The sequence below is a fragment of the Leuciscus leuciscus genome, assembly GCF_965113295.1.
Source record: "Leuciscus leuciscus genome assembly, chromosome: 17".
Lineage (NCBI taxonomy): Eukaryota > Metazoa > Chordata > Actinopteri > Cypriniformes > Leuciscidae > Leuciscus > Leuciscus leuciscus.
Window position 1 is genome coordinate 4611426 of NC_138741.1, and position 15937 is coordinate 4627362.

The 15937-nt window shown below is 37.9% G+C and overlaps 1 protein-coding gene across 4 annotated transcripts; it reads right to left on the reverse strand.

The window, feature by feature from the left end:
* Positions 1 to 5504: 5504 nt before the first annotated feature.
* On the reverse strand, positions 5505 to 14782 carry fosl2 (FOS like 2, AP-1 transcription factor subunit). Of its 4 annotated transcripts, none has more exons than XM_082142679.1 (5): positions 14612 to 14782; positions 14175 to 14389; positions 10347 to 10601; positions 9545 to 9664; positions 5505 to 7698 (listed from the first exon to the last, which is right to left on the reverse strand). In XM_082142679.1, the coding sequence occupies exons 2-5, from the start codon at positions 14274 to 14276 to the stop codon at positions 7153 to 7155; spliced, it is 1023 nt and encodes a 340-aa protein (XP_081998805.1). In that variant the 5' UTR covers positions 14277 to 14389; positions 14612 to 14782; the 3' UTR covers positions 5505 to 7152. The 4 variants fall into 4 exon arrangements, with proteins under 4 accessions (XP_081998805.1, XP_081998807.1, XP_081998804.1 ...); XM_082142681.1 differs by having other exon boundaries at positions 14175 to 14267; positions 14612 to 14781; XM_082142678.1 differs by having other exon boundaries at positions 14175 to 14782.
* Positions 14783 to 15937: the final 1155 nt, after the last annotated feature.

A 15937-nucleotide genomic window follows, 5' to 3' on the forward strand; every position in this document is an offset into this window, starting at 1 on the left:
AGCAGTATCTCTGGTCGTACGATGTGTACGACGTCATTGACATTTTAAAAGACTTTTTAAAGCAAATAAGTGACTCTAAAAAATCGAACACCCAGCAATGTGTAATTTCTTTGCATCTCCTTTCGAATACAACATTCAAATTATTAGACAAAAAATTATATCCTGAGAAAAGTGGATTTTGAGGGGTATAGCGCCATAGACCTCCATTCATTCTGCACTCGTCCTGTGAGCGCCCTCATGTGGAACCAGAGTGGAACTGCAACCAGTTCAGAAGCCGGAAGTTTACTGAGAGTGGAAGTTCTCCCCTTATTAGACATTCTCTGGTCTGTCTTTATCCTATAAAGCCCGATGTATTCTTCTTCTTGGGTGGGATTCTCTGAGAAATGCTCCAGAACTCTCCCGGCCGTGATTAAAGCATATTTTAAGGCATTGTCTGAAGTCTGTCTGGTTATTATTGCTGCGCAGCAAGTTAGTTAGGGGAACAAGTTAGGGTTAGGAAACTCGAAGCCAGTTGTCGACTGGAGACGCAGAGCTATAAATAAGTGTCGATTGGAGACGTCCCAGGTAATTAGATTCCAGGTAGGGGAGACCGGGGACAGTTGCAACAAGTCTTATTCCTCCAATCAGAAACATGCTAGACAGTTAGACCCTCCCCCCACTAAGAGGACAGAAGACATATTCAGCATCTGCTGCTGCATTTATTGAACAACACTTGTTTTGGAGATATGAAAGTAAATTTTTTCATGAGATGTATATTTTTGCAAAGACCGGTACCACGACAGATATGATGAAGCCCTTGACAGTGCACGGAGTAAACATATGAGCAGAAAGTTGCTCCGTCTTCGACTGGTAAATGAAGAGATACCTTGTTGATCACTCTGACAGTGTTTATATTGCAGTGATGACCTACTGAATGTCACTGCCGTTCAAAAATGTGTTGGTTAGTCAGAATTTTTTTCAGCAAGGGTGCATTAAAGGGATAGTTCACTTTGAAATTAATTTTTGGTATGTTTTAGCTTACCTCAAGGGCATCCAAGATGTAGGTGTCTTTGTTTCCGCAGTAGTTTCAATTTTGATATTTTTAGGTCAAACCATTCTTGTCTGTCAGTCATATAATGCAGGTCTATGGTCTCCACCTCAAAGAGCATGTACAGAGAAGTCCAAATTAAACAATTCCCCATCGTAAGTACACATTGATGGCCTAAGACACGAAACGAGCAGAAAACGAACAGTATTTATATCGTTTTTACCTCTTGTACACAACCAGGCGCTTGCGCAGACTATGTGCGCGCGCGCCCTCAGATCACTTGGACGTGGTTGTGTACAAGAGGTTAAAACGATATAAATACTGTTCGTTTTCTCACACAAACCGCTCGTTTCGTGTCTTAGGCCATCAATGTGTACTTACGATGGGGAATTGTTTAATTTGGACTCTGTGCATGCTCTTTGAGACAGTGACCATAGACCTGCATTATATGACTGACAGACAAGAACGGTTTGACCTAAAAATATCAAAATTGAAACTACTGCGGAAAAAAAGACACCTACATCTTGGATGCCCTTGAGGTAAGCTAAAACATACCAACATTTAATTTCAAAGTGAACTATCCCTTTAAAGTGATCAAAAGTGACCTTAAAACATGTGTAATGTTACAACAGATTTCTGTTTCAAATAAATGCTGTTCTTTTGAAATTTTTATTCATCAAAGAATCATGATTTTTTTTTTTATCATAGTTTCCAAAATATTAATCATGTGACACTGAAGTAATGATTTTGAAAATTCAGCTTTGACATCACAGGAATAAATTACATTTTGAAATATATTCAAATAAAATAACAGTTTTTAAATTGTAATAGCCTACTATTTCACAATATTACAAGTTTTACTGTATTTTTAATCAAACAAATTGAGCTTTGGTGAGCATGCGCTCTTTATAAAAAAAAATCGTGTTCCTTTGTGCTTTTTTTTGTGCACTGACTAGGGAGCATGAGTCAAACTGAAAAAATAAAACCAAAGTTTTTTCTGAGGTAATGTGTTATGTAATCTTGTTTAAATGGATTTCATAAAATTGGTATCGAAAAAAGTATCGTTCAGGAACCGGTATCGAATCAAGGTATCGGTATCGGTATCGAAATGAGCTGATAGGGTCGGGGACGGTTGCAACAAGTTCTAAATTGCATGTTTAATAAAAGTTTGTTGCAAACTGTTCAATTCTTCCTGTCTGACACTAAAATATGGAGAGATTGAATAGCATCTGTAACGCCTGCACACTGGATCTAAGAAGGCCTATATGTTCTACACATAAACAAACAAAACTCAATAACTGTTATTGGATAAATATGACTAAATAAATAAATAATATGCTACAATAATATTATTGTATAAATAAATAATACTAGTGGGCCTAAAACAGTTAATATTTTCAGAATATTAATATTTAATACATTTACTAATATCTACGTAAGAAAAATCTACCACAGCCTATAACAGAAAGTGCTTATGAAAAACATTTCCTACCTTTATCTAAGACAGTGAACCCGAAGAGTTAAACCTGAAACATGTCCAGCACGCTTTAACCTCTGACTACATCCACACACCAGTTTCTCTGAAGAAATCATCTGACTGACTCTCATATCGCCATGTTATTTCTGCTTTAATCCAAATATTTAGTAAGCTTTCATATTTCAAAAGAACCATTCCTAATATGTTTATAATAATTCTAGTATAACTGCATTTGAATACAGGCCTACCTTTAAAAACTAAATAAATGTATTGATTGTAAACAGCAATGCTGAACATAGAAAATCTTTAAATAATGTCATAAACATATATGTATCCCTCTCTAACCACTAAGTGGCAGTATAACTCCATTGTGTAGTGTGACATTTTGTCTGATGACTGTTAATACATTTCATATACTACCATTTTGTTGTCATTAAGTGCAATAAAGGCCAATATACAGTATATATGGCCAATAATATAGTAATGTTTTATGAGCACTGCATGAGGGAGAACTGGATTTTCCTAAAACCGACATTAGACTATCAGTATTTTATATTTAAAATACATAACATTCAGAACTCAGGTCACTGGTATAGCCGTCCTTGACTTACATTAAGTAACTTAATTTCATTGTTTTACCACATCATTTCAGTCTTACCATAGAATTAGCACTTTCTAAAGTAATTGTTGCTCAAACCAGCATTTGCTGGAAACACTGCAATATTCCAGTGTTGAAATCAACTATTGAGTACATAACACAGTTCAGCTTAGGGCTAATGTCGGAAGAACAATATACAATCATGCTAAATACATTAGTCTTGTAAGAGATTATTTTTTTTTTTATCTTGAAAGATTAAATACAACCAAAGTCCTTGTAATATTATTGTTTAAATATTATCTATCTATCTATCTATCTATCTATCTATCTATCTATCTATCTATCTATCTATCTATCTATCTATCTATCTATCTATCTATCCCTCTATCTATCTATCTATCTATCTATCTATCTTTCTATCTATCTATCTATCTATATATCTATCTATATCTATCCCTCTATCTATCCCTCTATCTATTCATCCATCTATCTATCTATCTATCTATCTATCTATCTATCTATCTTTCTATCTTTCTATCCCTCTATCTATCTATCCATCTATCCATCTATCTATCTATCTATCTATCTATCTATCTATCTATCTATCTATCTATCTATCTATCTATCTATCTTATCTATCTATCCCTCTATCTATCTATCTATCTATCTATATATCTTTCTATCTATCTATCATCTATCTATCTATCTATCTATCCATCTATCCATCTATCCATCTATCTATCTATCTATCTATCTATCTATCTATCTATCTATATCTATCCCTCTATCTATCCCTCTATCTATTCATCCATCTATCTATCTATCTATCTATCTATCTATCTATCTATCTTTCTATCTTTCTATCCCTCTATCTATCTATCCATCTATCTATCTATCTATCTATCTATCTATCTATCTATCTATCTATCTATCTATCTATCTATCTATCTTATCTATCTATCCCTCTATCTATCTATCTATCTATCTATCTATATATCTTTCTATCTATCTATCATCTATCTATCTATCTATCTATCCATCTATCCATCTATCTATCTATCTATCTATCTATCTATCTATCTATCTATCTATCTATCTATCTTTCTATCCCTCTATCTATCTATCTATCTATCTATCTATCTATCTATCTATCTATCTATCTATCTATCTATCTATCTATCTATCTATCTATCTATCCCTCTATCTATCTTAGCATTAGTTAATAAAAATACAAGAGTTCATTTTTAGTTCATGTTAGTTCAGGACAACTTATGACTTTAGTCATGTATAAGTAAATGTTGAGATTAACATTAACTAAGATTAAGATTGATCAAATTAAATTTTTTTTAGTTCATGTTACTGTAATCTATCTATATCTATCTGATATTCTACCAGTAAACTATTTTATTTTATTTTATTTCATTTTATTTTCAAGTGTTCAAGTAATTTTAGCAGTGAGTCATGAAGCTGAGAATTATTTGAGAAAGCGTATTAAAGCGATATATCTGAAATGAGAATGATTTTGATAACAATTGTTTATCATAATAGTTTATAATGTGCAATAATTCCGTACACAGAATACACATCTCCGATGTAAACCGATATATTTATTTCAAAATAAAAGATTTCCACACATACACATGAATTTGGCCTAAAGCTCAACACACAACTGCAAAACAGCCATCAATGTCTTTAAATAGACTCGACTCTTACCAAAATCTCAAACCTGGCAAATCACTTTCAACCTCGTACATAATCAATACAAAACTTGATCAGGTGAAATGAGACAATGGGTCATCCATTCATAATAATAATGCAAGATAATGAATGCACCTTTAACCAAAACATCAGTCTGGACATTTGAAATGTATGTGTATAGAGTGACTTTTCAAGTGAAATTAAACCCCTAAATTAGTATCCTAACATACACGTTCATTTATTTATTGATTTATTTATTTTACATAAAGTGCAACTTGCTAAATCTTGAAAACCAGAACTAGAGCTAAAAGCATCGATGACCTATGAACAGGAAGTGTTAAACTGTACATACTGAATGTACATGCTTCATGTTTCCTTTACTTCTTCATCCCCATTTATGAAATAATGCTTTAATGTATTCATCAAAACAAATATTATTGACGTCTTATATTGTCATTGACATCATTCACTGCAACGGATAAAGCAAAACTGTCTATCAAAGTTAGGATGAATGAATCTGCATCTTTGATAATGTGCAGAAATGAGAGATGAATGCATAACTGATGCATAAAGCAGGTTCATTCAACCGTCTTGTGATTGGCTGAACACAGAAGCACCACATTGCAACAATGAGATATCCAACAAACCCAAAACACTGTGCACAAATAAATAAATGCACAAGCAAAATACGACTATCCAAAAAATACCACTTTGGAAATGTTTTTATTATCATTATAATAAATTTAAATTACCAAAGGAACAAACACTGCTTTACATATTGCTGTTTTTTGTAGGTTGTTTTCTGTCTTTCAACAGTTAAAGCAATAAAAAAGAGAGAAAATACAGACCGATAAGCAGGACATGTGCAGAAAGCTGTACAGATGGCTTGCTCAAAAATACACAGGGTTCAAAGACCGACAGAGAACAGTTTACAGCACAGTTTACTGCCCATAAACATCTTTCTTTTTTTTTTCTTTTTTTTTTGGTATTAAATTGGTTTTTGCAACTAGAATCTCTCATACTCGATTTAACAAACACTGAACTCGTCTCTTAGATCCTTGAAAGTTCCTGACATAAATAAGCAACAAAGTCCTTCAAATAGAAGCCACATTTGTTTTGTTTCCGTTTTGCTGCGTACTGTACAACAAAATACTCCCATTCACCTTCGGTTACTATCTGACTGAGGCAACGGTAACCTCCGGATCGCTCCTTTTCCCAAGGAATGTTTTTTCAAAAAAAATATTGCGATTTGTATATTTTCTTCAGCGTCTGATGCATTTGCGTCAAACTTTCAATATCATTCTGCATTCCCTGTTTACTCCATCACTTGTAAGGAATGGTGTCTTATTCGATTGTAATGTTGCTGACAAAGTGCATCTGTTCTCAAGTGCGGCAATCAAAGCCAGCCAGTGTTTCAGGGAGAAGTGCTCGTGTGGCTGATATCACTGATTCGCTTTTTAAACCGTACCCTGAAAAAAGGGCCAGTCGAGACATAAAAGTACATATTATAAAAGTAATACATAGTTTGCTCCTTTCTTTTTTTATTATTTGAAAACCACAGTGTGCGCCAATACAAAAGCGGTATTGCCATGTCAGGGTTAGAGGCAGAGCCTAATATGGCTGGAGTTTCCCTCATGTACACCGTTATATTCTGTGTGCAATTGCTTCTAGTAATGCTTGTATGGCTCACTGACACAGACAAAAAAATCCCTGACAGTAGATTCGCTGATGCTATAAAGTTTTTTTTTTTCTTTTTTTTTTCTCTGTTTACTTTACATAACAAAAGCTATGTAAATTTGGCAAATTATCTTAGTGCTTGTGCCGCATATACAAAATATCAACAAAAGGTCAGCATTTTATTATACAGGATGGTTCTTTCGACACTCAGCAGTCAGGCTCATCCAGTGAACCCTAAATATTATAAACAGCAAGAGACAAAACACAATGGGACAATATTCACAAGTCACAAGTACAAGGATAATGACGTTTTCAGGGCGTAGTGTCCAATGTCTGATTCTGTACCTATCAAGAACGCAATTTTCAAGCAATCCCCATCTCTTATTAGTCAGGAAAATATCAAGGTCTTCTGAACAGGCGGTCGACTTGCGATGACGCAATCTTTCCTCCCGCTCTTTTCCTCTTCATTACAAAACCTCACCACGAAAACAGCAAAGTGGAATTCGCACGTACATTTAAACGACGACAACGAAAACTCTCTTCTGAAACGTTTAAATAAAACGAGCAAATTAGCCCTTGAGGGTTCTCAGCTAGTTTGAGGGAGGAGTCCCGCTCAAACCCCTAGCCGAGCGCGCTCTGGAGATCCACGGGGAACGAGGAGAGTCCAGTTGTCCTTCACAGCGCCAGCAGGGTGGGAGAGTTGAGTGAATCCGAGGACTGGTCGCCGCTGCTGCTGCTCCGCCGGTGGGCTTTGGAGCAGGACTCGGACGAGGGCGATGGGCTCTCGGGCTCCAGCATGCTGGGGTACGTGAAGATGAGGCTGGAGTGGTTCGGGGTGGACACCGGGGTGGAAGCGGCCACCACAGGAGTGTTCAGACTGTCTCCGTCAGAGCAATACATGCCGCCACCTAGACAGATGGGCTTGATGACTGAATGCTGGGTTTTTGCTTCATCCTCATCGTCATCATCTTCCAAAGGCTCCTGTTTGACCACCACTGGGTTGAGAGCATGCATCGGGCCCCGGGGCCCCAGGTTGGAGCGCATGGTCAGAGGAAGGGGCGCACACTGCTGGGAGTGCAGGTTTTGATGGCGCTCTTCGAGGGGAAGTTTGCACACAGGGTTGTGGGCCACCAACATAAACTCCAGCTTGTCCTTTTCCTTCTGCAGGGTCTCGATTTCTTTCTGCAGGTCGGCCTTCTCCTCCTCCAACTTCTCGGTTTCCTTGAATGAAAAAAAAAGAAATACAAAGAATGATTATGCTGCATTTTGCCTGATATTCTTTTGGCTTGTGATTGTCAGCAGGGTGTTTTTATGTAGTGGTGCTCTAGGTGGTTTCTAACTGGTTCCTAACTCTATTCAAAAGACCCCTTCCCAAAATGTCTATTTGATATATGTAGTGGTGCTCTAGGTGGTTTCTAACTGGTTCCTAACCCTAGTAAAAAGACCCCTTCACAAAATGTCTATATGATATTCAGGTCTTTAACGTAAGCCTATACGAGGGCTGCGCCAGGGTTGCCAAGTATGTGGTTTTCCTGCATAATTGGGTTACTATTAAAGGGTTCCCACAGGTTGATTCCCCCCCCCCCCACACACACAGTGAGTGGATGTATCGCAATGGCTCGTAGACACGCAATCATTCAAGCTTTCCAGTTTGGCCCAGAATCTGATCCGGATGGAGAAGCACCTGAAGAAGTTGCAACTCAGCGGCTACGGCAGGACGTCTCCGCTTTAGTTTAAAATACTGTGTCTGGATACGGTACTTTAGTTGGTTTGTTTATGTATGCTGTTACAGTTATTATCATGTAGCTAACGCTAGCCTACGTTGTTGGCTTTTCACGTTGCTCTGATTTGCTATCGTTCTAAAGCTGTATTAGCATCTATATCAGTAATCTTTTGTAGTTTAGAGAAGACTGTACCCTGGCGCATTTCCAGAGAAAATCAAATTAACCCACTGGTTCTTCAGAAACTCGGATGAAGGAATACTTCTGTGTTCATTTGTACATCCAAACACTGAGCAACTGTTTGTAAACCGTGATGTTTCTCGAGGAAAAACCAATATCGCAAATTCTCTGGGCCGGGAAAGCAGAGAAAGGGGAGGTAACCTTTCCCCGTATGACGACATATAGGGAAGATTCCGGATTGGCCCATCTGAGCTTTCATTTTCTCAAAGCTGGAGCAGGATACCCAGGGCTTGGTTTACACCTATCGCCATTTCTAGCCAATGGGGGACCATAGGCAGGCTTGGGGAACTCATATTAATGTTAAAAAACCTCATAAAGTGACATTTTCATGCCATGGGACCTTTAAATCGCAAAAGTTTTTCAGACTGAACTCTCAGAACACTTTAGCACTATTAAAGGAACGCCCACCTATAAACACAAGCAAGTATTTCCCAAATAAATTTAAGCTGTTCACATGGAACGCTTGACACAAAAACCAAGTGTTTCGAAATAACTGTACAAGACTGCAGAAAGTTCAAAGACTGATGTGACTAGACTGTCAAAGATAAGCCTCATTAATTTGGCTATGAGGAAGAAGGAAACCAAAATGAAAGCAAATGCTAAATTTACAAAGAAAGAAACTCATTAGAAGAAAGGCTCTCGTTATTGTCACAGGAGATACAGTTCCTTATTTGGTGAGGAATGAAGAGAGTGGGGGAAGGGAAGAGGGAAAAAAATGCAGTGAGTGGGGTTTGATGGTTAGCTGCGGTTTCTTCCTCCAACAATATCAGATGTTTGCTTCCCTCCAACCCCCTGTAGCACATTCTTCCCTCGTGTTTCAGGTCTGACAGCCTGAGAGATGCCATTAGAAAGCTATGTAGTTCAATTACAGCCAGCATTGTCTGGGACTCGGGGCATTCCCAAGCCCGCCAGACAACACTGGTCTTCTGTGGTCGTAAAACGTGTCTTTTTAGGGTGTCTTCGGCTTTTAACCACTGAGAATTGCATGGAAATAAGTGCAATATTTGTGGGCATTTCATTTGGGGTGTTCGGTAAACATGTTTCCCTCATTGTGCTAGTAAAGTTAGAAAATGCTTGTGTGTTTGTAAAGGCATTAGAAAACTCACCCCTTGCAGCATATCGGTCAGTTCTCTTCTGCGGTTCCGACATTTTGCCGCAGCTAGTTTGTTTCTTTCTCGCCTGACTCTCCGTTTTTCTTCTTCCTCTGGGGTGAGCTGCAGATAGAACTAGGAGTGAGATTTCCCAGTTGTTTGTCAGAAATCTTTGTGATGTAAAAAAAATCAATCCTTGCATCTCAGATAAACAGTCATTTATTTTATATAGCGCTTGAAGTCAGGGTGATTGGGACACTTTTTGCCATTGAGATGACTTGGAAAAACTGTCCAAATCAACCTGAATTCACCTTAAAGATTGTTTCAAAGCAGCTTCACAGTAATAAACAAGATAACAACATATTAATGTTGCAAAATTATGAAACAAACTACATTTTAGCTGTAAAGCAGCTCCAAAAAAACAATAGTGTCATTATTCAATGATTCAATAGATGTTAAAAAAATGTGTTGGTAACACTTTACAATAAGGTTCATTTGGTTAACATTAGTTACCTTAGTTAACATGAACTAAACAATACTTATTTTCGGCATTTATAAATCTTAGTTAAATTCATTTCAACATTAACTAATATGTCATTCAAATCAAAGGTTGTATTATACATTAGTTAATGCACCGTGAACTAACATGAACAGTTGTATTTTGATTAACTACTAACATTAACAAAGATGAATAAATACTGTAACAAATGTATTGCTCATTGTTAGTTCATGTTAGTTAATGCATGTACTAATGAACCTTATTGTAAAGTGTTACCAAAGTGTTTTTGTACTATACGTTGAAAAGTGCAAGACAAACCTGTTCGTCTCGCTTGCGTCGACCTCGAGCGTCTCCGATGGAGCGGATGACCCCGGGCCGCGTGAGAGCCGTGTGTCCGAGGAGACCCGGGCCGCTGGACACAGACAGGCCGTACGGGTGAGGCCGAGAGTACGGGTTAGACATGGATGTGATCACTGTGGGCTGAACCATCCACTGCAGGTCCTGACTGGTGGTTATGGCATTAATCGTTGGAATAAAGGCACTGCTAGAGCCAGGCATGTCTACTCTGTACTTCTGTGGAGAAGAAAGAAAAGCATTAGGATTAAGCCATTCTTTTATGGTGATGTCACAATTGAAGTGCACACATTTATGAAGAAACTGTGGATTAAGAAGACTCTGACTTTCACCGTACATTAAACACACTGTGTGATTCATTTTTGGTCTTTGTTACTGCAGTCCCCCTAGCCACCCACTTTTTAGCCATCTTACAAATTCCCATCATCACAGACTAATGAATCATTGCGCGTGCCGCCTCGCTCTGCGCCCTCTTGACTGCTTGACCCCCAGAGCGACAGGGTGACACACTCACGGTGAATCATGGGAAAGCCCACAACCCTCCCTGACAGAAGCAGACCAGGCTTAAATAATAGCCGTGGTGATGCAATGGGCCACAGTATCACCGCTGTGTCGTTCAAGAAACAAACCTCTTATTAGAAGAGCATACGACTTCTACGAACACATCATTAATACGAAAATCTAAATAAAATGCTGAAAGTTTTTTTTGTTTTCGTTTTGTTATTGCATGTCTTTAATGCAAACTGTCAGAAATGAAAAATTTGCAAATATTACATTAAGTTTAATAAAACCTCAGTATTAAACTTAAATTTGCCTTAACTTAAATTCCTACTCTTTTCTTGCTGTTAATGAACAGATTTATATGCAATAATCTAATCATAGGCAACTATTTAAATTAGAGGCACAATAATACGTTTTTTGACTGCATTGTGTAATTATTTTGTATTTACCCACTGAATACAATTATAACTTACATATAAGAAACTCTGGTAACACTTTATATTTTAGTGTTATTGTTAAAGATGTTACATGTAGTTACAATGGTAATAACTATAAATTATGCATAATTACATGCAACTAACCCTAAACCAAATGAAGCCCTAACCCTATAGTAAGTACATGTAGTTACTTAATATTACTTTGTACTTAATACATGAACAACTATTTGAATTGCTAATAAACATTAATTACCATTACTAATATTAATGAGTGCTCAGTTTTAAATAAAGTTAGAATGTTTCATATCAATTTAGAAACGTTTAACATCATTAAACTTTGTAAGGCTAGTCATTTTTGGAAATATTTGAACTTCTGATAGGCTATGTAAAATAGTACCGCGATAGTGAATGACTTACAAGCGAGCATTGCCCGAATATTCGATGGAAAAGTACACCTGAATGATATGATTTACATGTGCAGTCTGACAAATGCTGAATCAGGTTATGAGACTGCTCTTCTGTTCCCCTCAGCCGGGAAGCAGAACTGGGATCTCGTGCCAACACATTCCATCCTGCACATTCCATTCCATTCAACACATTTCTGGTGGGATTTTAACGGGAAACTGACTTCATGTTACAGATAGAGTTTACCGCAAATCATTTGGAGGCGAATGAATTACGGGAAATAACAGCGATCATTACGTGAATGAAAAACAAGCATTATTTTACAGCTTAAAAGCTGAGATTCAGTGTTAGTAGTATTTATTATAAAGTAGTATTTACACTGAGGGTGTAGTGTTGCTTTAACATGGTAGTAGATCATCGTTTCCCACATCTTATTGCGAAAGACTCCACTAACTACCAGGAACTGCCGCGTTTGTTTCCCATTTCATCCATGACGAAGGACCGGGAAGATCCACATAAACACGTTGAATCATTCTCTGTTGTGTTGAAAAGTAGCGCTTTATCTTCTCTTGAAATTCTCCCGAATCCATTCCACTTGATTTCCCCCGAAGGAGTCAAAACTACACATGCTGGGATCGAAAGGGGGCAGTTTATTCCACGAGTTTAAACAGCAACCAAGACAAGATGATGCTCGGGAATTTCTGACAGGAGCAAGTTAAACCTTCCAGATAAGATTAAAATACCAGCGTCTGGGGGACAAGCTGCCAAACTGACCCGGTACACAAGCTCTTATTCATTCCCTGAGAAGAACCAGATCGGGGGAAAATGACCTAAAACACTTCATGAAGAAGAGATGCACTTCACTGGAAACATTATGTAGGCTATAATCCATTTTAATGCAACACTCTTGCATTAACTCGCAATACTCATCGAGGCTTTAGATAGTCTACCTAAGAATTAATCTAACAGTAGCTGTAACCATAAACATGTAGCTAATTATTATAAAAACAACTGTGATTAACATCTACGATAACATACAGATGATTATAAAGTGAGTTGCATGACATAAGGATACAATTTAGTACCATACGAGCTTTAAATAAAGTGTGATTGAGCTTTCTTTTTTACTACTTTCTTTCAACGTGGACTAATTTGCGAGTCTTTATTTTTATGTCCATGCAGAAAGTCGCATAAATTCCATTTAAAAAAACATGCATTTATTGAAGTATAATTACTAATAAAGTAATCAAACAGGAAGATCCTAATGCGCAACCCTTAGTCTCCTGCCTTTGCATTTAATTCACCATATTTGTCAATTCTAGTCAGTTCATAAAAAAGTATAAGCCCAAAGTTTGTGTAAAGCCCTTATATTGGTCATATATAGAGAGAGAGAGATTTTTTTTTTTTTTTTACGTTTGCCATGAAATCCGAATTGGCTTTCTTTTCTCCGTCCTAAACTTAAAAGTTCAACTAGGGATAAATGAAATTTATTTTCAGATAAACTAAATGGCAACTGCACATGTTCTGAAGGTTAGTGAAGTGCAAGCGCTATGTGGAAGTCCCGGAAGTGTGGCATTCAGCGGCCACTGCGCGCGCACTGACTCTCGTCTCCGTGGGTTTATTTCACATTACGCACGCCACCCACGCCACTGCTGCCCTTATCTGCCTAATTCCACGGAAACATAATGTTATGAGTGCCAACATGTGCGCTATCTTTCCAAAACGATAGATTGCAGGAAGCAAAAAGAAATCCCTTCTGGGAATCATTTATTAAGAGAGCGAGACGGATTCCTCTGAGAGGATTTTACGCGTTTTGCGCGTAGATGCGTATGTGTCCTCCATGCACTTTCTTTTCAAAATAATGATCAGATATGATAAAACACAGCAATAAAAATGTGACACACACACACAGGTAGCATATACTTTTATAGGCTGCTTATAGGGCGCATAGCCCGACATGCAATAACCGAATGTCCGTTTTTTATGCAGAACACATGTATTGCTTTTCAAAACATGCACACAAGGCCACTGCATGATGAAAACGACAACCTGCAAGTCTTCTATATTTAAAAAGTTTGGTCTCATTTTACATCGCAGTTTATGCATGACTTTAATCTGTGCGAATGTGTTATTATTTTGCGGCGCTGCTTGTAATTGCACACTGCTATGTTTACTGCAATAACATGAAGTATGTGTAATGTAGTGTGAGCACTGTAATGTAAAGAAGATAAGCTATTAAGTGCATATTGTTACACTCTTAAAAAAATGCTGTGTTGTTTCAACCCATGTTTGGGTCAAATATATGGACAAACCCAACCGTCAAAAAATTAAACCAACGGTTGAAACAACCCAGTATTTTAAGAGTGGGTTAGTTTGGGATTAATAACACGGTAGGCCTGTTCATGTAAACCCGTTGATGAGGTGTGTGTGGAGACGGAGACTCGGGCACCTGGTAGCTGGAGGCGGGGATGGGGCTGGTGTCCGGGTGCGCCGGTGAGCTGCTGCTGCCGCGGGAGGACGTGTCGTATGTCCCGGTGTAATCCTGGTACATGATCCAGGGAAACAGGAGTAAATTTCAGAAACTTGGTAATGAATTCCCACACGATCAGTGTCTTCAGTGGCACAAAAAACACTTCCAAACGAAGCGGTTCCTTTTCACCTGATCTAAAAATGATATCCAAGATAGGCTACTTTAATGCTCGGTATGATAAATCCAGGCATAATATTCTATTAGCCTATTAGAGAAGTTAGCGATCTCAAATTCTGTAGTCTCTTTAATAGTCCAGTAAATTGATGTTCCCGTGTAAAACTAATGTGTAATAATCATCGCTACTGAGATCTTCTGCTAGAACCAGATGGAAAATGAAAAATCTGTGAAGCACCTACTTTTCTTCAGTGAACTCTTGCAGGTTTAGTCCTGTCCCCACAGCAGTGACTCAACGCAGGGATGAGTGTACCGCTCTGGACTTTGTTGAACTGATTTTGGCGACTAGGTGAACTTCAGTGCTACTTCTACAGGTCCCGTCAGTCGACAGATGACTCACTTCAATGGCTCTACTCTACTCCAATGCTCCGCTTATCAACGCCAACCTTGCGTCTGCGCGTCACAGCCTTGTTAAGCCACAAAGCAAAATGGGGGTTTCGTAATGTATATTTTGGGTCATTATGCCTGACGTTACTATTCCCTGAAGAGCTTATGAAGTTTTAGGGCTTAAATGTTCAATGAGAATTTAAATTCAGCAAAGGAGAAATTGTTTAAGGTGTTTTAATTTGTTTTAAACTTGTTTGTTTGTAGCGTCCACCCCCATTGCACAGTTGGTTCCTACCATTGACGCATGTTTCCAAAAATGGGCAGTTGCGTCAGAGCACACGCGCATGGGTTTCCTTGGTAAAGGCACGGTAAAGACGCGTCAGGGATTCCCTCCCCTCTTTCCCCACCTTTAACTTTCACTGGGTGGTCTGTGGACACATGTATACGGTTCCTACGAGCACGGAACACGGCGAGAGCTTGCAGAGATGCTCGTGGTTTCAGAAAGTGGCCGGATGCTGCTCTCTGAAACATAGGCTGTGCGCTTTCTGAAGTGCGAGCATGTTAGTGCAATTGCTTCATCGTGGAGTTTTTTTTTCTTTTCGCACACACTTTTTTTTGTCAGTTCGAAATACAGATTCTTTCATTAATTCAATATTTTTGTGTTTTTTTCCTTGATAACAAATCTTTATTGCATCATATCTGTTTTTCAACCTATTTACCACAAAGGCTCTTCAGACTCAATTTTCTCTCCAGATGAAATAAAACTCATCATTATTGCCCAAAGAACAGATAGATGTCGCCAGTGGTACAATAAAGTTTAGTGGGGGAGGGGAATGATCAATTGAACACTTTTTAGTTGAGTTTGATTCCGTTCAAGTGGGGTCCAGTTTTATTTTCTTTAGGTATCGTAGATATATAAATGTTGGCTGTTACATTTTTAGAAATAGAAATTTGTGGATATAAGTAACTCATTTTACTACAGTATGGTTATACCAATAATTATTACCAATATTGCTTTTTAGCTTTATTTATTTTTTTGCATAACGCATACCATGATAAACAGGAAAAAGTGGAAATAAACACTTGACTGCAGCAACAATCCGTTTCAGAATGAGTTGATTTATTCCGAGTTGAGTAAAAGAGAGTAAATGAACATTGATGCACAGGAAATACCCATCATT